Source organism: Python bivittatus, unplaced genomic scaffold (genome assembly GCF_059951505.1).
Source record: "Python bivittatus isolate LINGU-HERP-01145 unplaced genomic scaffold, Pbiv_v1 ctg000850_np1212, whole genome shotgun sequence".
Taxonomy (NCBI): Eukaryota; Metazoa; Chordata; class Lepidosauria; order Squamata; family Pythonidae; genus Python; species Python bivittatus.
The window spans coordinates 5,177,676-5,200,897 of NW_028277112.1; the positions used below are offsets into that span (position 1 = coordinate 5,177,676).

Here is a 23,222-nt window from a genome sequence, read left to right on the forward strand (position 1 = left end):
TCAGAAGCTACATGGGATGCTTTTCAAGTGATTGAGAGCAAAAAACCCTCCTCTCTCTGTGGGCCAAATCTGCTTTTGCTTTTTTGGTCACATCCTTTATCTTCATTCTAATCATAATTGGCACATTTTTATTAGGCTGCTTTGTTTATCATATTACTGTTTCCTCTGCCAGAAAGAAATCAATGCAATGCTACCCTTTCAAAATGTCCGTGACCTTTTCTACCTCCACCACCTCGCTTTCGTTGGTGCCTGCACTATCCTGGCACCAGTCAGTCACATTGTTCTCTGGAACGGCTGCAGCCATTGCTGAAGAACACTGCAGCAGTACATCAGGATGGAGAAACGCTTCCCGATTTAACATACAAATATATATATTTTACACTGGCAGGCTGATCGTGTCATCTTTTCCTTTATATTTGCATTAATAATCAATCGCCTGGCCGTGTCGTCTCTGGAGCCCCAGAAAAGGCTGTCTTGACTGTTTGGGGACATCAGGTCTGGTGATCTGTCCCGATTTTCTTTTGTTGTAGCGGCGGCTCCTGACCGGCTGAGAGATGCGGCGAAGAGAGAAGCAGCAGGCCAGCCCAGAGCGGGCGCCTCGGAAGGCTCCAGACGTTGCAGAATGAATGCGTCAGACACGGAGAACGGAGAGGGAGAAGAGAAGGGGAGGGACGACGATGATCAGATCAGGCGCCTGGCAGCAGCCTCGACAGTGGCAGGAGGAGGTGAGCCTAGGTGGACTTTAAACCGGCGCAGCCCCTCTCCAGCCAGCAGCTTCGCCCCGCCCGCTCCGCTTTTCTTTGCAGACCGAGAGGAAAGCGGTTTGGCCAAAGTGAGTGATTAGTGTAAATAGGGGCGTTGGAGAAGGCCAGCTCGCTTTGGGCTGATGATAACCTGCTGGTGTGGTAGCTGATGCGTACCAGTCTCCTCCTCCTCTCTCCCCTCCTCTTCTGGTAAGCCAGGCCCGACTCCGCGGCTGGCAAGCATCGGCTGTCCCAGGCGCGCGGGGAGGCGAAACAGCCTGTGGTAGAAATCCCGGACTTGGGACCGTGGAGTATGAAAGAGTTTTGGTCCTCTTCCTTGCAGGGAAGCGGCGGCGCCAGTCGTCATACAAGCCAGGTGGGCGGGGGACCAGGCGCAGAGACGACCGCTCGTTTGCTTGTGCTTCTCCCTCCTTTTTACGCGCGCGTACGCCCGCCTCTCCGTATTCTGTAGGCCACTGGGCTTCAGGCAGGTAGGCTGCGAGCGTTGGAGGTACACGCGCGCACTGGCGTGCTGGTCTTCCGTATCGTCCTCTTCTAATCGGGCTCCACACGGTGCGCTTCCGACCTCTCCAGGAAAGGGCCAAAGTGCGTGCTTGGGTCTTTCACGCCCCCTTCCAATCCCTCTTCCTGCGTTGTTTTTCTTGCACGCCCACCTCTCCAGTCAACGGGGGCTCAGGGCAGTGGTAGGACGCGGCGCGCGCCGGGGAGCTCTTTCGCGTCGGCCTCAGCTGCGGAGAATGAATTAAATCGGCTCTCTAGGAGCAGGAGCGGCGGGGCACGTCTCCGGTTACGGTGCATCTTTCTGCTTGAATGAAAGGTAACGCGTCTTCCACGTAATTTGGGGAGGCGAGGCATTGCCGGGGCAGTCCCGCGAAATTCCGAATCCCTCTGGTTCGCTTTTTGATGAACCCTCCCCCTCTCTTTTCTCTATACTGTGATCCTATCTGGTAGGCCAATGAGTGTTAGTAAAGCGCGGGCGGTGCTTGTAGTCCGATAGTACGCCTTTTAAGGCTGTCGGTGGGAGAGGGGAAATACGTACTCCATTTTCAAACATCTGTTCAGGGTGTGCATTTAAATGCTTATGTTGGAGGATAGTAAAAGGGTTTGCCAGTACTCAGGGGATCATTCATAGCAACCTTCTTCAGGCTGGTGATGCCCTCAGCTCCTATAATTGACAATGCCACGCTGACTGGGAATTCTTGGATTTGAAATCCAATATATGGGGGGGGGGGCAGTTTGAGAAAGCTGATTTCATATGAATGTGCTATGTAGGAGTTCTTAACAAATTAATTTTTGTGGAGGCCTCAGTGCTCTCTGAGCTTGGTTGTTTGCTTGCAGACGTTTCATTACCCAACTAGGTAACGTCATCAGTGCACTAAGGACTCCACAGTTCAACCTTGAGCTACATATATTCTCTTCTATTGACTACTTAAAGGGGTTTGGGCTGCACAGTTGTATTATTGTCCAAATCTAGGCATGTTGCATAGTGGGCTTTCTAGATGTATGTATATGATTCTTGCACAAATTTATGCAATTATAATCAGGAATGAGGGACGAGTTTTTTTGCACAATGCCTGTTATGTTGCAGAATTTTATTTTTAGGCCTAATAATAGGGGCTATAATTTCTGTTACATTTTCAGGAATCCCTATCCTTTGGCTGATGGGACCCTTATGCAAGGGCCTTGGTTGTTTTGTGAATTATTGTAATGGAATGAGAACCTGTACTTTACTAAAATTATTACTGATAGTTTTGTTACTTATACAATGGCAGCTGCTAACATATCTTTCAAGAATGTGAGTAGCGTTAGATTATTTAAGTATCTCCTTAAAACTACTGTTTGGAAAGTCCTACTGGGGACCTTTTCTAAAAATTTCTAGCTGACATCTAGGGAAGAGAGAAGATTTATGTTAAAGTAAGGATCACTTTCCTTATTTACAGGTAGTCCCCGGGTTAAGAATGACCGGTTTAAGGATGACCCATAGTTAAGAACGGAGCCTATTATAGAAAATTTTGAGTTAAATACACAGTGGTTCGAGTTCATTACACAATACTACTTATACAGTATTATACAATAATACTGTTCCGGCTTACATACAAATTCAACTTAAGGACAGACTTTGGGAATGGAACTTGTTTTTAAACTGGGAACTACCTGTACTCTGCTTTTTAAAATCAAAATATCAGAAGGTTCTACCATGGAGTGTATAGAGCTACTGAATGTCAGAATTTTCACTCAGCTAATAGCTTCCCACCTCCAGTTCCTTGAATAAGAGTTAAACAGAGCTTATTGAGCTCTTTCAGTCTTGCGTTCTCTAATCCTTTCTGTTGAAAATGTAGAACATTGTTACTTCCATCAACATAAATTTCAAAAAGCAATGTTACTGTTTGGCATCTATTGCTTGAAAAACTATCCATATTTATCTATTTGTTTTGAAATACTTGTATCTTGCAAATAATTTGAGCATATCCTAAGGTGCATTGTATATTTATGTGGGCAACAGGAGAAGTCTATTATAAGTATATAAATATTTTGGGGGGGCAGGAAGATTTTTTTTCCAGTGACAAAATTAGAAGCTCTGGGGGAAATCTGAAAAAAACCTTATCAAGTTCTTTCCCTTTTAGAATAGCTGAAATACTTTTAAGGCACATTTTTATTCCTTCAAAATGTGTTATGTGAAGATTCTCATACATAAAAATTGAGAGAACTAGATGATAATTATTTTAAGAATGGCCAGAAAGATTGGGGAGGGTATCTGAACCCTTTTTTCTTTTATTTTTTGTTGGAGAATTGGGAAAAATAGATTATAAATAATTTTATTCTAGATTGGGAGTGTTTCATGAAGAACCTTTACTTTCTGTAAATTTCTACCAAGATCATTATAATTCCTATACTAGGACAAGCAATGCTTACAGGAGTAAAATTTCTGTCTCCAGGCTGCTCTGACATTTTCATGAGTGAATAAAGAAGGATTCAGAGTCTTCTCTGTGAGCGATCTTGTTCACTTTTGTACAAGCTGGTGGTTCTGTTCTTGTCTTCAGCCTCAGATTACTGGAAGTGCTCTGGAGTAGCAGCAATGCATTTATTCCGGTGGAGATTAGATAGAAACAAGGAACTCATGGCCTTGATTGCTTAGACAGAACAAGTCTAAAGGTTTGGGGGTTGAAAGGAACTTCTCCTGACTCTGAAAGTCTATTTTGAGAGCCACAAAAAGAGCTGAATCAGAAAGGAGCTGAAAGACAGCATTGTTACAAGCAAGAGTTCTGAAATAATTATACTCAGTTTTATTTTACCTACCTTAGCTATTTGCTAAGTTGCGTAGTTATAAAAAGAGACTATTGTCTGATAGTAAGTGGGGAACCATGGTAAAAATACTTTTACAATTAATGTAATTGTACATAATACATTTTATGTTCTTGAAGTGACAGAGTGACTTAAGCTATGTGAAGGATGCTTAAAAATATTTCAAATAAAGATTTTATATTTCAATATTTTCCCAAATTATACTAAAAACAAAAGTTCCCAGGGGGTTTTAAAAAAATTTCTGGAAATTTTGCATCTTTATTTAGATCTAGCAGTACTACCTTGAACCCTAGTTTTCATGCTTTTTATACCTGAGGCTAAATATGTCCTTGGATCAGATACTTACCTTTTTGATCACGTATTTATAGTACTGTCATTGCTACCATACATATTTGAAGCTGTGAGTCAAAACTATTGTCTTCAGCCAAATATACTTCAGATAATCTACAATTTAAAGAATTTTCAGTCCATGTGGGCAGTTTTTTCAGAAATTCTGGGAGCTATAGTCTCATCACACTTTGATGAAATTAAATTGGGGAAGGCTACAGTAGTTAGTCCTAACCAATGCCTTAACATAGCAAGGATAGTGCCACAGAGAAGCTGCCATAATAAATGTGCCAACTGCAAACCTCATTTACCAGAAAGTGGTGAAGGTAATGTCAATATCCCTTCCAAACTATCAGCTCTAGTTCACCTTTGTTTTACTTCCGGAAAGATTGACACACTTGCAAAACATGCCTATGGAGTTGTCCTTGGAAATAATAATAAAAAATGATAGTAGAGCTTGGTACTTTGCTTTCTGTTGCCCATTATATAAAACTAAGAATTAATTGAGGTTGGAGCCTGGTGGGCATCAAGCAAAATGACTGCAGGTATATTGCCTTTCATTGAGCTGTTGATGACCCAAATCTAGAACAATCCTAAACAACTCTGCCATTTGTAAAAGGAATGGTCACTGTCAGTGGACAAGCTAAGTTCCAGCCTTCTTGTACCAGAACCCCTGTGGAGCCTTGGAGTTGCTAGGAGTTCTGTTGGTAAACCATTCAGATAAAAAATTAAGCTAATTATTACAGAATGCAACTATATGTGTTTAATAACTGGCAAAATAATGTTCATACTCATTTTATTGAACTTCAGTAAGCCCCACATCTTAATTATTTAGTTTTACAACTTGACCTGAATAGACTGAGTGCCTAAAATCATCTTGCATTATGGGTAAATGCTGAGCCGAATATTTTCTTCTTTCCTCTAATCTGCTTATATGCATCTTTAATTGAGTGGAGAGCCAATATTGCCAAAGAAATAATAACCCATAGGTATACCTGTTCTTTACATGGATGCCAGAATTTCAAGCACTTTGAAATTTAACAGTTTATTTAACAGTTTTCATGCAAGCAGAGGTGCTACAATTGGTACACCTACGTTTCCTTGCTGAAAGGTATTAAAAATTGTATATAAAAGTTTAAAATAAAAGGATTCCTTGTGAAGTAAATGTTAGTTGAATCTTAAAAGTTATATTGGAAATAAAACCTGTGGGGCTGTAAGTTCCAGTTAAACTGTGCTTTGTTATTTTATGGTTGAAACCCAAAATATCAAGAAACAGAACTGTTTCCATTCCATATTTTAAAGGAATTACTTCTCCTTTTATACTGCTGCAAATATTTCATGTTCTGAATAACGGGATGCACGTGCTGCTGAGATGGGAAGACTCACAAGGAAAGCTAAAAGCAAAAAACAAAACAAAACCCCAAAACACTTTTTTGGCTATGTCAGTATTAATATGAAGAAAATTGGTTAAGCTTGTTACTTGGAGAAGATGGTAACTGGTGACAGAGATCAGGACTCCTCAACTCCTATTTGAATAAGGGGCTAGAAAATTTATGAACAACATGTTAGAGGACAGGATCAGCATTTAAGAGGATCTTGTAAAACTGGAACAATGGACAGAACCAGCAAGAGGAATTTCAACAGCTTTAAATTTCTGCCCCCCCCCCCAAAAAAAGCAAACGCGTCAACAGAAATACAGTGTTAGGATTAAGAGAGATCCTGTCTAATCTGCATTGTTTAGTCCTTACCTAGAATATTGTGTCCAGTTCTGGGTACTGCATTTTAGGAAGGACATTGACAATCTGGAATACGTCCAGAGGAGAGCAACTAAGATGATGAGGGGCCTTGAAGGAAAAAGTTATGAGATGGTTGGAGGCATTGGGTGTGCTTAGCCTAGATAAGAGAAGTCTGCAGGGAGACATGATAGATGTTTTCAGATGTCTGAAGGACTGATGTATAAGAGAGAGAGTTAACTTGTTCAATGTTGTTCCAGAGGACAGAACAAGAAACTATGGGATTAAATTATAAAATGATAGATTTAGATAGGGTGGATATCAGGAAGAATTTCCTAACGGTAAGAGCTGTTCAACAATGGAACAGACTGCCTTGGGAAGTGGTAGACAGGTAGAAGGCCATCTCTCAGGGATGTTATAATAGCGGACTCCTGCACTGGGCAGGAGTAAATCCAAAGATCTCTTCTAACCCTTATATTCTATGAAAGCAGAAAGTTACCCTAAGCCACTTATCCAGTTGTCTGGTTTTGACAATGACATGCTCTCCGATTTTGAGATCCTCTAGAGATGTTTTTCAGGGATACAGATGAGGAGAGGTCAGTTTTCCTATACATTTCTGTAGAGAGTAAGGAAGATGACCTTGACGGAGATAAGCAAGATCTGTTGCCAGGGCGATGGGAGATAAAGCATATTTTAAGTCCACAATTGACAGATAATATTCAGAAGTGACTTGGACAGATACCTCCTTAATTCACTGAACTATGAGAAGGAACAGGGGGTACAGCACAATCAGATTTGCAAGGTTCTGTTATTATAGCTAATCTTAATGAAAGTAGTTTTAGCTTTCCTGTGGAGTTGATTTCTTGGTTTGATCTACCTAGTGGAGCTGACAAATTACTTATGTTCAAACCCAGACAATGGGTTTTGAAGTAGAAATGCATATGACATTTACAAATGAGTATAAAAATCAAATGGGATACATGCTAGAAATATGGAGAAGAGAGTGGTAGTGTTCAGGCAATTGATATGTCTATGGTTTTGGGTGAAAGCCAAATTTACTCTGTAGTTTTGGAATGTGCTTTGAGCTCTTGCTGCATTCTTTTTTTGTTTTTGGTCCCTATTAAAATGTTTGACAAAGATAATGTATGTGTGAATTCACTGAAAGAAAACAATTGCCAAGTTTTCCTGGCGTGTGAGTTGAATAGGATGGGACTACTTCCTGGTAGCTGTAATTGCTGATGCAGTGAAAAACACAAATGACCCAGTTTGAGGTATGTAAGGTTGGCAATAAGGACAGTATTTTTATTTTAGATAACTGTTACTAGTGATATGTATCAGCTGCAGTAACTAATATTTCTGGACAATTGTTCTTCAGAGATTGTCTAGCAATGGTGGGTTTAACTGTTCTTAACATTCCATACAGAACTCTTCTTTTATTTACTAGTTGCCCTGTAACAAATTGTTGTCAGAGTGCTTTATATAACTACACACTTTTAAAAAAGATCTAAAAATGCATATGCATAAATTCAACACCAGCTGTGGTTAAGCATCACAGTCAGGAACTACTAAAAGCTTTAAAGCTTTAAAGGTAAAAATCACTTTAAATAACTGTGTAGCAAGAATACAGTACACAAATCTGTAATAACAACAAAAAATCATACCTAAACATCCATGTGGGTGCTTGGAGGGGAAGGGTTCAGATTCCACCCCGTCTTTTTTCTTTTGCTTTGTGGGAGGGCACCTGTAAATATCTATAATAACTATTCACCTGTTGCTTTGGACTTTAAGTAGAACTGTCATTAAAGGTGGGAACTGTACCTGGGAGAGTTTTGGGACTGTACATGAGTAAGGTAGAGAATTTAGTTTGGAACAGAAGGAAATGATTCATTTGTGTCCTCTGGTGGAAGAGCCTTAATGTTATTCCCTGTGCTTTTTCTAATGGATGCTTTAACTGGGAGTTTGACCTTGGCTCTTAAAAAAAATTAATTTAGCTGGTTTGTAATCTATTTCCACTTGGTATTTGGTTTTGAAGTAACCAATTTACATTTGTAAATTAATATGGCCTGATTGTATTGCTATAGATGAAGAAATTTCTTTTTACTGAACTCTTTATTTTCAAGTGCTAAAGGAAAACATTATTATTGTTCAGTAGTTCAGTTACTTTTGACTCTTCGTGACCTGATGGACATCATTTTGCCAGGATTGTCTGTCAGTAACTGCTTTTTGAGTTCTTGTAAGCTCAAGTTTTCTCCATTGACTCTTGCCTTTGTATTATGTGTCCAAAATATCTAAGCTTTAACTTCAGTATTAGTGTATCAGGTGAGCAGCCTAGGTTTACTTCAGTTAGTATTGAATTATTTGTTCTTTATGTGGGCTACATTATACTACAAAGTTTTCTCTAGCACCACTGTTCAAAGACATTGACTTTTCTCTAGTCATCCTTTCTGATCATCCAGCTGTCACAGTCATATACTGCAATTGGGAAAATCATAGCCTTGACAGTATGTCTTTGTTGTCAGTATGATGTCTGTTTCTAATCTAATTTCTTCTGGAATAAAAGTGATATCAGCATATCTAATATCCTAAAAGAGGGGATGTTTCTTCCAGCAATTTTAATTCCAATTTCTATTTCTTCTGGTCCAGCATTACTCATGATATATTCTGCATAAAAGTTAAATAAATAATGGGACATATTCTTGGTGTATTCCTTTCCTAATGCTTAACCATTTAATTTCTCTGTATTCCTTGTCATCACACAAATTCTTCAATGGCCAGATGAGGTGACCTTGTGCACTCACATTTTTAAGAGATATCTGTAGTTTGTTGTCTATACAATAAAAAGTGTGTGTATAATCAATAAATAGATTATAAAAAATAGATGTCTGGTTGGAACTCCCTTGCCTTTTCCACCAGTGCCTCTTTTGAAACCAGCCTATACATCTAGCACTTCTTGTTCCATGTATTGTTGAAGAATCGCAAAATCTTAAGTGTTATCTTGCTAGCAATTGAGGTATGTGGAACTGTTTAGTAGTTTGAGTATTCCTTAGCATTGGCCTTTTTTGGAATTGGAATAAAATCAATCTCTTTTAGTCCCTTGGCTACTGCTATGTTTTCTATACCTGTTTACAAGCCACAAACTGCACTATATGTTGGTAAATCTTAACTGTAAAACCTTTTCTGAGTACTAGGAATATCAGGATTGTATAATTTCCCAGTAAGCACAAGTGGTCATGAAAGTAAACTTTTAAAAATGTTATCTTGGCATAATTTAAAATATGTTAGAACTACTGACCACAAAGAGAAAAAGCAGTGGCTGCCTGGCAACTGCTCTTTGCATTCAGATTGAAATCTATGATTTGTGTCTCTTGCTAATCTATAAAAGCATAAGCTTCTTCAGGAAGATTACAAAAAATATGGCAGGTATGTTAATCTGAGCTGCTTGGTAGATGGTTACAACCTATTTTTAAACCAGACAATCAAGATTTTACTCTCATTGTAGCACTTAGCTGACTACATTAAGGACCAGGAAATATCTTAAATTATTCCTGCTCTTCTTAACATCTACAGAAAATTGCTGGGGTAAAAAAAAAAAAAAATTGTCTACCAATCTGAGAATGTGTAACAACTCTCTCAACCTGGTACCTTCCAAATGCGTTAGATTACAGTTTTCAGCCTAAACAGTAGTTGGCCATGCTAACTGGGAATTTTGAAAATTATAGGTCAACATGTATGGAGGACATTCAGTTGTTATCAATAGGCAATATTTTCTCTTTTTTGTTTTTAATCTAAAAGGCTGTCTTATGAAAAGATATGCTCCCCCAGTAGTTCTCCAGATACTGTTGAATCCACATTCCCATTGGGCCTAGTCATCCAAGCTAGCAATAAGATTTGATGAAAGTTGTCCTCAGGTTTATGATACTTTCTTAAGTATCCTCAGTTCCTCCTAGGAACTGCTGATATTTATATTTAGTCTTTGGGGGCCAAGTTAAGTTAAATTCCTATACTAATTCTGGAGTTAGGGAATAGTATAGGAATCTCCCTTTCAAATGCTAAATGTTTATTACCATAACTAACCCACCAATGGAAGACCAGGTTAGGGACAGATTGTTATGGAGTAAATCTATGCAGTTGCTAAGAGCCAGCAACAACTTGATGGCACTTAATCATTCATTCAATCAATCAGTCATAACTATCCTTTTCCAGTGAAAGAGAGAAAGAATAAGCGTCTCTTACTGGTACATGATGACCGTGTAATACATCAGCCTTTTTGTACTGGATTACCCCTCCCCTTTCACCAAGGTGCCCATGGGTTTTCAGGCAAAATATAAAGTGCTGGCTGTCATCCAAAACGTTAAATAGGTTAGGCCTGGATGACACAAGATAGTGCCCTTCTTTGCATGATTTTCACCACCCATTAAGATCATCAAGAGAGGTCTCTCTTTGGGTTTCACCATCTCATTTAGTGACAAATAGGACCAGCTGTCAGCCTTAGGTTGTGGATTATGTTCCTGGCAGATAGTAGATCTACATTCTGGACAAGTCTTCAAGAGAGCCTGTAATAAGAAAGATGCCCTCAGGGTTGAATCAGTTTCTCCCTCTGAGGTAATTCAGTTCTGAGGTAAACCACGCCTGGGGATGAACCTGTTGGAGAATTAGGTCTCCTTGCTGCCATTATCACCCCTTCATTATACAGTCAATTGGTTTCTCCCTTCCACACTAGCCCTCTGGGGAACCAGGAGAGGATTGAAGGGGAAATCCTCACCCCATGTCAGGTCTGGCTAACTACAGAAAAGGAAACCAGTCAAAACTCTGGGGAGTCAATAACTCAGCCAAGCTGAGGCAGGTGCCAGAAGGAAGCTGGTCAATTCCAGGATTGAAACAAAGCAAGTATTAAAGTTGCCAAAAGAAGATATGGTTCCACACATATAACACATAGTTAAAAAGAGATAAAATACCAAAAAGAGTCCATTGGAGTTGGGTGGCTTATACATTCAAATGAATGAATGAATGAATATATAAATAAATAAACCCCTAATGCAATTCTAACTACAGCCAAACAACTCAGTTTCCAACCTTGCCTGAGGTAACCTCCTTGTCCAAGACTCCTAGCCTCTCTCTCAACCCCCCCCACCAAAAGCTCTTCCTGCCCAAAAATCTGACAGAACCCATTTCTTTTCCTTGATTGGCTCTCGGGGGTCAGGTGACTCCCGTTGGTCACATAGGGCGGGTTTGTGATTTAAAGGGCCAGCTGCTCCCCACTACAGAGCGTTTTCAGCTTGGATTTTAATATTTAATCATTATAAACGGTTTTGATATGAGTTTTATATTGATTTTACTCAGTTATTTTGTTTTAATTGAAAGCGCCCTGAGGGAAGTATAGAAATGAAATTCATAATGCTAACGTGCATACTCAAAGCTTTGAGACAATGAATTCTGCATGCTATGCCAATTGCATGCATTTATGAGTAGGTGTATGTAATTTTTTACTTTGCAAATTCCGTTTTGTAGTTGTTGCTTTTTAGTATGATGATTTCATGGTGGTGAGAACAAAGTGTATATTCATCTCTTGTAGCTACTTGTGAAAATGTAATTTAGTCATCTCCATGGCCTCCATGTCTTAGGTGACATTGCCCAGATATGTATATTATTGGGGAAATATGGGCTAGAAACTTATCCTAGAAAGCCAGGATTGTCATTCACATTTGGATTATGCTCCATGTCTCTTTTCCACCCACCCTGTAGAATTGCAGTACTGTTTTTGCTTTCTCTAGGATGGTGAATTGCTTTAGCTGTTGTTTTACAAATAGTTTTTGTTATCAACCATACTGATATCTAAACTAATCAAAGAATTTAAGCTGCTTATGCTAATTTATCTTACAGTACATTTCAGTTCTGTATTAGAAGAGACAACAATAGCATATTCTGTGTCTATTGGACGTGCTTTTTGTAGCATAGCCCCTTTGGATGGTTGCAGAGAGGGTGGAAAATTCAGTTGCTGTTACAGAGGAAAGCAGGCATGTCTTCTGAATCTTAGTACAAAGAAAGGAACTATTATGTAATCCTCTGTTTTGTGGTATGTCTCCCCCCCCCATTATGATTAACTGAGAAAGCACTCTTGCTTCAGTGACAGAAGTATAATGTGTTTACTAATTTAAAAATATTTTTTAAAAAACTTTCCTGTCCTCCTACTTGCCTTCTTTATTTTCCATTTTGCATAAGTAGTGCAGTGGTAGGGCGCTTAAGGCTACATTGCATTATTCAGTCAGCCAGACTATTAACTGAATAATCAGATGGTTATCTTATAAACAGAGCATAACCCAGAGTGTAATATGATGAAGATTGGACCTGACAGTTTATCAGGCAATGTGTGGAAGCTTAAAAGGAAAAGAAGACAAATGCAAGCTCTTCTGCTTTAGAAGAGGAAACCACATTGCTGGATTCTCCCATTGCAAAGCTTTGAACGCACAAGGTGCACACCAGCATAAACAGCTGCTCCTGTCTTGATAGTTTTTTAAAAGAATTTTTAAAAGAATTTTTAAAAGCAAGTCAAAGAATGATTGATTAGGTCTATCCAGGCCTAAACATGCTAGGTATGTTTGAATTCAGGGGGTGTACCCCAGGTTCTGACCACCACTCTTAAAGAGTTCTTCTAGTTGGGGTGGCCTGAGAGACTTCTATAAATCTATTATGCTTTTATAACTTACTGGAAATAGCATCCTAGTCATTTAGTTTATTACCTTGAGAATTTGTCTCCCCACAAACCCAGGATGGACATGCTAAACTTATTATCACCATAAAGACCAGAAGATACAGAGATCTGAACCAAACCTTGGTTTATATCCCAAACCAGTTAGGGGTATTGTTCAAATAAGGCAGTCTGTACTCCTGGATACTGAAGCATTCATTGAACACTTCTTTGGTTCAGAGTATGAATTTTAACACCTCCTCTAGCCTCAAGTCCTATACACTGTTAGTGTCCAGCTAAAGACATTTCTATCAGCTGCTTACTGATTGTCTTACTTCCTCTGTCCACTTCTGAACAGCTTAGGCAAAGTCTCCCAATTTATATTTATAATATCAGAAGCCTTGTGTAGAAAAGAAAATACAATCACTCAGGAAGATTTAATTTCCTCTTTACTTAAGCAAGCAAGCGAGTTACAACTTAAGGTGAAATGCTTTCAGCAGTTGCAAAGACAGATTTAGGTAGTACATTAGTTCAGTAAAATTGACTATAAATATTTGCCCAAAGGTGCAGATTTAAATTAAACGGCCATTCAACTAAAGATCCAAATGAATATAGTAGAGAAATGGTTCATCTGAGTGGAAACCACTGGTGAAGACCCTCTGAAACTTAGCCCCCAAATTCCAGATTGCTATACTCACAAGGTTCCAGGTTGCCAAAATGCTATTTTCTGATTGGCCACTTTACAAAATTTTTCTGACATCCCTGGGTTCCAATCAGTCCTTCTTCTCAGGTCACCCAGAAAGTCCTAGAATATTTTATCATTTCCATGTGTTTCTTAGTTGCTGTTCATCTTGATGTGTTTTTTACTGCTTTTTCAAGGTGGTTCAACCACTCTCAAACCCATCTAGCTCTCCTTATTTGGACATCATTCCAGTCATCTCCATCCTCCTATACAATTTGTACCCATGCCTGTTTGTCAAAGCCTATGGATATAAAGCCTGAACCAATGTACCTACTTTCTATCATGCAAGAAAAGCTTTTTTTTACTTTTCAAAATGACTTCTCATAAGCATGTATTAGCATTCTTTAAGCAGGTTACAAAGGTAAATTTAGCCTGCATACATAACAGGCACCCTTTAGACCAGATTGATGGTTTTACTGTGGAGCAAGGTAGGGTTTGCTACTGATCCTTTTTTGCTCCAGAGAGTGTGTGTGTCCATTGGCTTGGCTAGAATCTCCTCAGTCTCAGCAGTTCTTTGCTGCTTTCATTTTTTCTTTCTTTTTCCCCTTTTACCTTTATTTTTATTCTCCCCCAGCAGGATCATCCCTGCCATGGCCACCAAGTGAAAGAACACAATTTATTCTCCTGGAATATGTCAGTTGCTTCTCCAATGGCTGTGGCTGAGCCAGAAGACTGGTCTCCAGTGGCACATTAACATATCCTTCTGCCTTCCCATCATACCCAACCATTAAGCCTATGAATGCTCCTCTGATGACTTGGGTGGCCAGACACTGGAGGGGATGGAACTGGGTGCCACTGGGTGCTGATCTCTCCACTACACCTCCCCAAAGGAGCAGCAGTCTCCAATTTCTTCACCTGGTCCTCTGAGTAATTTCCTTTCCTAACACCCCCCACTCCCAGTCTTCTGTTCCCCAGGGACCCCAGGGAAGACCAAGTTAAACTAAGTTGAATTATGGCTTACTCAGATCAAGTCTGCACAGTTAACACTAGCTCCATGGTGGGTTTAAAGTCCAAGATTTTAAAAAAAGCTCTAACTAGTGAAAAAAAATATGCAGGAAAAAAGAGTTAGAAAGGCAAATTGAGAGCATGGGTGGGGGGCAAGCTGGAATGGTGAAAGGTACAGTAGTGCTGCTTCCTGTCTCCCCTGTTCTCCTTATCCTCCAAGGCCTCTTCCAGACTTTCATCACGTAGTCTAAAATTCAAAGTGCCTTCAAAAGGGAAAAAGCCAGGTCCGCAAGTGAGGGAGGAGCATCCAGACTCCACCCTCTATTGCCCACAACTTTCCCTTAGGAAAAGTCTGATAAGGAGGAACATAAGCTGTGCTTGGGTGAAGATTTGCAGAGGAAGACTTGCAGATTGAACAGGCTCTGGTTTTGGAGATGTCAGTTTCTCATGAAAGCCTTTGAGACCCTAGGCCTCAAGGAATGAAGATGAGTCCCTCATCTCCACAGATCCCCTAATGGGCCTGTGGGCTGCAGAGGTGTTCCCTGTGGCCAGCCATCTTGCCTGAAGTCTCTTCTTCCCTGAGGCATTCCACAAATTCTTGGAGGCCCCTGGGGCAGTGAGGGCTATCTCCTCTCTGAATACCAAACTCTATCATTTCCTTCCCTAGATTATCTCAACCTCCACCCCTCCATGGCACCACTGCTTTCGGGGAATATAGTAAATAAGGATAGGGAAGAAAATGGAGATCCTGCAGTACAGAGCACAAGAGGCTCTATGTCTAGCTTGTCTGCCCTTACTACCTCTGTTTTACCAGATCCACTGCCCTGTGGGCCAAACTTTTAATTGAATTCCTCCCTTCAGAGTAAAGGGAACATAGGAAAGGGGTGAAAAGTCTAGCTAAGGTCACTGCCTTCATGGCAAATACTAATCTGGATAGTGCTCAATTGTCAGCCAAAGGCATGGTGACCAGTGTGGACACCAGGGGGCAGCCATGCCTCAAGAACTGAATATAAACTCTAAATCCAAATCTCACAAGCTGTTCAGAAAGTGCCTAGATGAGGTCTAAGTTTAAAAGGAAGCCTATCTCTAACAGCAGCAGCAAAAACAAAACATTAAAGCAAAGGCAGCAGAACATTAGGTTATACCTCCCATTTCCTACTGCATACAAAGTAGATTCTGGGACCCAGAAGCAGAGATTGTCCTAGGGAGAGTTAAAGACCCCAAATATCTCATATTAATCTCGATGTCAGTCCAGAAAGACACACCAGCTGTCATGGCAAGTCATTTCCAGTGTGTCTACATAGTGTTAGACTGATTCAGCTATGAAGACCTGGAACCTCAACCCCAGTGTGTTTGAGCAAATTACATTGATCTTTGAAGGACAGCAATCCCTACCAGTAACAAGGGTGTGCGATTAATCTCATGCATCAGAACCCTGAGAACAGGGACAATGGACACTCCACTACCTGAACCTAGACCTACTATATGCCTTTCTACTGGTTCCTAAGTTTAGGGCCTGGACATGAGTCTAAGAGCACCCAGTTGGCCCAGGAGACCCTGGTACTTGGACCTGGACAACCTGTTGACATCCTGCCCTTGGAGATTCCTGGTATCACCTGACCTGCAGAGCTGTGGGGAAATTCAACCACCCATATTCCAAATGGTTACAATTATATGTCTGGAGATTGAGTGGGGCCATCTTGTCAGCCAAGGGTACTGTAGCAAAACCATACAGACCATTGGAGCCACACCTCACATATAAGAATTCACATGGGGCAAAAGGGAGGGAACCTCTGTAGTGTGAGTTTCTGCAGATGGGCCAAAGAAAAGAAATGTCACATCAGCTTCTACCACTGAAGTCCTTGCTCTCCTATAGAAAAGCCTCAACAAGGGACTCCAACCAAGCACCCTTCACAGACAAGTGTTGGCCCTCTCCTAGATTTCAGTAGTGGGAACCAAGGAGCTCTCATGGCATATGTCAAGATATTCCTGAGCAGGGATCTCCCTATTAGATGACTCACTATCTACTGGTATCCATCATGGGATCTTCAGATAGTATTTCAAACCCTAACTTAAGCCCTGTTTGAAACCTTGGAGAGGTTAATCTTAGAGCATCTGACTTGGAAAATAGTGTTTCTAGTAGCCAGAACCCTGTCAGGTGGATGTCAGAATTATGGGCACTCTTAGCCAAGAAAGTGTTCAGTATCATCCAGCTGGACATCATCACTCTGTGCTAGGCCCAACCATCATAACTAAAGTGAAGTTGTTTTTCACCAGGGATCCTCCCCTTCTATCCCAATCCCAGTTCCCAATTAGAGTATGGCAGAAACTGGATGTCAGATGAGCCATCAAAAGATCTACCTGAGTAGAAAAAAGTGGAGCTTAGCTTTTTATCTTCTGACATACCTATTTGGGCTTCAAAATCTTACCAATCATAATCTCCAGATGGATCAGGGCTTGTAACAAACTAGCATATAAGACTTCAAATAAACCTGCCCCACAAGGAACTGTGGCACTGTTGACTAGGACGGCCACTTTAGCTGTCCCTCACTTAAATGCCCTCTGGCAGACAGCAACTGTAGGGGTGTCACATAGTCCTCCATATCTTCCTTTATTATAAGCTTAACTGTCATGCCTTGGCTGAAGCTTCTTTCAACAGGAGAGCATTACAGAAAATAGTTCCCAGGGGGGACTAGGGGCCTTACAGTTGTAAGATCCCACCTTCAGGAACAGCTTTGGTATGTGCCACTGTAGAATTTCCTGGCTCCACTGTATGAAAACAGCACAGTTTTCTAGCTTTGCCTCTAGGGCAAATGGGAGGGAGATTCCCACTGTAGGATGCCCTGTCTCTTCTGTAGACAAAGGACCATCACAATAAATCCAACAAATCATTTTGTTTTCTGAAACCTTCAATGTTTTTGCCTTTTTTGGGGGGGGGGTTCATGAAAGAAACAGCAATAGAGCAAGAACTTTAGACTGAGCTCCTGAAATGCAGATGAGTGATTCCTAGTTCATTTCTTCTTCCTGAACATTTCGGTAATTGAAAATGATTGTAATACTGTGCGTATAAGCAGCTCATGTTCTACATTCTGTTTTCTGTTTATTCTTAATAAGAAGAATGACCTAGAAGCTTTATGTTGTGTAAGATGATTGCCTTTTTTTTTTTGAGACAGTTGTATCATGATAGAAACTTCAGCTGTGACATTCTGCCTCTTTTTTGTTAAAATGTCAATTTTTATTTTTTGTGCTTTAATCATTTTGTATAAACATATTTTATCTTTAAATTTGCTTGCATTCCTTAACTTATTAACCATTTTAGTGACTTTAATTGGTAGATAATACCTTTGAAAATATATGATGGGTAGATGAAAGGGTATTTGAGAATTGTACTTCAGCTGCTGTAAGCTATTTGGGAGAAGAGCCAAGCATATGTGTGTGTGTTTGTGTGTGAGTGTGCAGTTTACTGTGTTTATTTCATAACATAGTTATGAAATAAAGGACATGGTGCTTCATCCAGTCCCAAATTTCCTTTTTAATCCTAGCTTGGTAACCTTTTTAGAAATGAGGTGCATATTATCTGGAACATCTCTGGCACATTTTGTTTGTTATTTTTGTTATGGCAAAGAGTCCCATTGCATTTTCTTGTTCTTTGCGGGAAAGGCTCTCCTGGTATGTCTGAACATGTCTGTATATCTTTAGAGAAAGCCCTTCAGGTGGAGTTGCTACTGTGCTCCAAGATGCAGGCAGTTACCCACCGGGAGGGCCTTCTCTGTTATTGTGGCCTTTCTAGAACTCTGGTTTGGAGGTGCCTGAACACGTGTTTCTTAATTTTTCAGGACTTACCCCTTTATCCAGGCATTTCTATCTTTTGATGTGTTTGATGCTGACTGCTGTGTAGTTGCTTTTACATATACTATTGTTTTTATTTTGTTTTGTATTTCATTTTTTTCTAAGAAAACATGGTATACAGTATAAAATGGTATGATGTATTTCAAGTAAACAATGATTGATGGAGAGCAAGAGAATATTGCTGTTGCTTCTCCACATGAAACAGTGTTGTGTTGTACTGTTGTAACATATGCAATGGTATAGAACAACTGTCAGGGTGAAGAGCAAACTTAGTAACGTTTGTCTGTTGCTTAAATTTTGGAAAGCAGAATATAATTACTTTTCTAGCAAATTTGAGCCTTAACCCAATTTTTTTTGTTAAATTACCAAATTCCAGGAAATTATTCTAAGCAAATATCTAGATGGAAGGTTGCATTAAAAATGCGGATGGCGTGACTTTAATTTTTCATGGCTTATCATCCCCAACCTCCATAGGCATCGATTGTCATAACCAAATGTATTTACAGCATAATGCAAAGGCAATGTGGTGCAGTAATTAAAATGTTATTGTAGGACTGGGAAGACCCTGAAAAATGTCCCCATTTAACTCTGGAGCACATTGGAAGGCTTTTAGCAAACACTGTCTGCCTGCTGGCCTGGTTGTTGGTGAGGATAAGATGAAGGGCAATTTCATATAAGCTGCTGTGAGCTCCTTAGAGGAAAGACTGGATATAAAAGAGCTCCAAAAAAAGATGCAGTGGATCATCCGAGAGAATGAATGTAGATCTGTCTGAGTACCTTAAAGCATCTTTGCCCAAGGCATAGCTTCTTTTATGCCCCCTTTCAGAGCTTTTAAATTAAATTAATGCAGTAACTAATTTTGCACTATAACTGTTGGGGATTAGGGGAAACATTTGATTTTGCTTTCTAAATCATAAAATGGAGGTAGGTGGGATGTAGATTTAAATAAAGATGATTCCCAATTGCCTAATAATAGCAGCAACAAAAGAACTCTCTTTCCCCTAAGCTTAAATTATGTTACTAAATTTTTTTTTTAAAGTTTGAGATAACAAATGCATTTTTACATAGAAGATCTGTAATTTCTGTTGTGTTATGAAGCTTAGCATGAATTCTTCAACTCTGTGTGCATGTATTTTTGCATTGGCTTCAGTTAATGATTTTGGTCTGATTATCCTTGCCTTAGGTATATGTTGGTTGAAAATTGGGTTGTATGGTGTGAGTTAAATGCTTTTTCTGCCTGATCTAGAAATACATTCTGATAGAATAAACTCTAAAGATAGATTTAATTCCTTGTGCAAGGACAATTAAAGAGATGATAATTGGTTTATTTTAATTGTTTTCCCATTTGGTAAGTGCAGGTTAAATGAAGAATCTAGTTAATGGATGGTACAGATGGAATATGTTGTTCAAAACAAGAGGATCAGTCATAGAGTCACTGATGTAGTTAATGTTTTGGTCTCTATCCAGGTGCAGCTCTTCCTCTTCCCTGGTACAGGTAGTCCTTGGCTTACATCCATTCATTCAGCGACCATTCAAACTTGCGACAGCACTGAACAAGGGGACTTACAACTGGTCCTTGGAGTTCCAGCCATTGCAGTGTCCCCACAGTCATGTGATTGCAATTTCTGACATTCCCTGCCAGCTTCCCACAATCAAAGTCAATGGGGAAGCCAGCAGGAATTCGAAAGTCGTGGCCATGTTAGGTCCTCGCTTAATGACGGCAACCGGAACTGCCGTTGCTAAGTGGCATGGTCACATGACATCGTGCTTTACAACCGTATCACTTAGCAGTGGCAATTCCGGTCCAAATTGCTGTTGTAAACTGAGGACTACCTGTATATTCTCATGGAATTCTAAGCTGCTGAATGTGTGTACTCTACATAACATGTTCTGAAGGGGTACAAAAAATGAGTGGGATGATATGCAATTTTTTATTCACAAGCAGTTTTCTCCAATGTCGCACCTTGAGGATATGTTGGAACTAAGTTTCAAAATTCTAGCCTGAATGGCTCAGAACGTTGCAATTCCTAGACATCTGAAGACTAATCAGTTTGGGAAAGGCTGCTCTGAAATACATGCAACTTCTAAAAATTCAGTTTGGATTCCTAAGATGTAATGACTACAGCAATAATTTTATATGTGTTTGTGAACTCTTCCAAAGGGATGGCCTTCCCTGTGGATCTCCTGGATAACTACAGCCATGAAGATCTTGAGAGCTCTGGAGAGGATTATCTATCTGAACTTAGGTGTGGAGATCCAGAAAATCCAGAATACCTCTCTCTTGTTGATAATATCAAGGTAAGATTGGTGTCATTGCTATTTTATCTTAGTATTTACAATATTCTTTATTTGTACAATTTTAGATGCTTACAATAAATATCTATAAAGTATTCATAAAAAACAAAACCAGTTAAAATCAGTAAATATTGTTAATAAATTATTGCTAGTGTTAGGCATATTTCCCTCCTTTAGTGGACTGACTTCACTATTTTGTGAAAAGACATCAGAATAGGGGTGCATCTGATCTCTGGAGGCAAGCTGTTCCACATAGAGGGGTTACTGCTGAGAATGTCATTCTTGGGTCCCAGCCCCCCAGTCCTTTGGAGGTGGGTAATCAGATTGTTACCCTGTTAGATTGTGTAGGGTGGGCATGTCCCTGACAACAAGGCAACAAGGACCTAAGCCATAAAGGGTCATACATATGATGACCAACACCTTAAGTTCATCATAGAAGCCTACTGGCAGCCGATGGTTCCTGCAGAGTAGGTAATACTCTGCTAAATTGACTAATGGCAGCCAAAAATCAAGCCACTGTATTGTGTATCAGCTGCCACTTCCTAGTCACCTTCAAGAGCAGCTCCACATAAAGAAGTTTAACTACGAGATAACAAAGGCATGAGTCCCTGTCTTTAGTGTCTCTTGGTCCAAGAATATCCTGTGTTAGCAATTCACAGATCCAAAGGAATAAACGTAAGCAATGATAAACTTTTTTTCTCTCTCTTAGGTTCCAATTTGTTTGTCAACAGTAGGCTTCATTCCCCTTTATGGCGGAGAAGAAAGACACAAAGTCCTTGCTTTATTTGCACCAGAGGATTCACTTGCAGGTTTCACTTACATTTTAAATTGTAACACTTGTAGTATTCTGATCTGAGTCATTCCTTTTTTGGTTCCTATGTTATTTCTTGCTTTTGCTTTAAAGGTCTAAAGTAATTATGGTTTAGAAGTACTGTAGGAATCATGATAAAATGGGGATTCAACTGAAACTGTGGCAAAAAACCTTTTGGTGTGAATAGCTTCTTCCCTCCAGTTTTATAATGTTTGAGCAACTTCTGACCTGTTTCAGCATGCTGTAGGGTGGTCTAGTGTTGCTGTAGATGACATAACTTCTCACTCTGATATGGATAGGTTCAGCAGACATCTTTGATAGTTGGAGGAAATGGTGCCTCAATCAATGTCTCAATATTTTATGAATTGAAACAGTTTCCTATTGTATGGGAATAAAGAGAGGCCTGCTTCTGGTGTAACAGAAAATCATGACTGGATATTGCAAGCAGGAGTCTTAAGTTCATCCACTTTCCTTCTCCTACACCGGAATAGAAGGTTTAAATTTTCTGCTGCAAGTTCTTTTGAACTGGAATATCTTGATTGAGTCAGAGGACAATTTCCCAGGTTTTGATGGAACAGGTAATTACAGTGAGAACAAGCCTGGGATGGAAGGTTCAGGTATTTTCCTCTCATACACAAAAAGTAGGTCATTTGTGAACTCAAGGTTAATTGTGATTTGTTCTTACAAGAGCAGACCATCATTTGTTGCCATTTTGTTGCTATCATGGTACTGTGAAGACTGGCAATCTTCCTTCTCTGTATATTCCTTTCCCTAATTTTAGTTAGGGACTGATAGCTAGTGAGGGCTTCCCTTGACTCAAGTAAGTAGTAAGTAGTTACTTATTCAAGTAAATAGTGTCTTTAAGTTTGCTAATTTAGAAATTGAGGTGGAACCCAATATGTTTTTGGCTGCCATTCTGTTCAGAAGATGTCTCTTGTATGTAGAACCCACAGATCTTTTGAAAATGAACATATGATGGGACGACCCAGCTGGGAAGTGACTGCTTCTAAAATAAGACTGATTCTAGCTTTCTAAGAAATAAATGCATTGAACATGCATTTAGTATTCTAATTATGAATAAAAATAATGTAACTAATGTGAAATAGATACACCTATAACCAAAGATATTTATTAGGCATAATTAGAATTGAAAAGCTGAACACATTCTTACTTTATATTCTTCTTTTTTTCTATGAGCTGTTGCCTTGTTCCTGGCTGACCAGTGGTGGACTATTGATGATATTTTGAGAACATCATCTCCTTCTAGAGAAGGACTTCTGCGGGTAAATAAAGTTGTAGCTATAGTAAACTAACAGTTTGATAATGAAATCTAAAGCTTAACATAAATAGAGAAAATGTCTGGCATATTCAAAGTGTAAAATTCTAATTTACTCAGAATAAAATTGCCCATGTATTCATTTAAGCTATGTCAAGCATCTTGAATTGTACTAATAAGTTGTTTATGTGCTTATAGTATGGACAATGCCTGGGATAAGGATTTATGACTGCAGTTGTTTTTACATTCCTAGCATCTCTCATAATTGGTCATGCTGGTTAGGGCTGCTAGGATTTGCAGTTCAACCATAGGTTTCCTATTCTTGTATTGTATAATCCAAGATAATTTTACTCAAATTATTTTATTTCACTGAATTCTGGACTCAGCAGAATTAGAAGTCCTATGCCAACATTATAGTTCTTATAACTCCTTTCAGACAGATGTAATGTTTATTTATTAATTGGATTTATATCTATCCTGTATCCTCACTCT

At 39.6% G+C, this 23,222-nt stretch overlaps 1 protein-coding gene across 5 annotated transcripts in view; it reads left to right on the top strand.

Annotated features, from left to right (window-relative positions):
- Positions 1-551: 551 nt before the first annotated feature.
- FAM169A (family with sequence similarity 169 member A) overlaps positions 552-23,222 on the top strand; it is a 39,180-nt gene continuing 16,509 nt past the window's right edge. The window contains exons 1-4 of one of the 5 annotated variants that reach the window (XM_025165528.2): positions 552-725; positions 20,510-20,646; positions 21,353-21,452; positions 22,652-22,737. In XM_025165528.2, the coding sequence (XP_025021296.1) occupies positions 623-725; positions 20,510-20,646; positions 21,353-21,452; positions 22,652-22,737 (426 nt within the window). In that variant the 5' untranslated portion in view covers positions 552-622. Of the gene's footprint in view, positions 1,120-1,141; positions 1,582-20,509; positions 20,647-21,352; positions 21,453-22,651; positions 22,738-23,222 lie in introns of those variants that run through there. The other 4 variants (XM_025165530.2, XM_025165529.2, XM_007426381.4 and 1 more) reach the window with 4 other exon arrangements.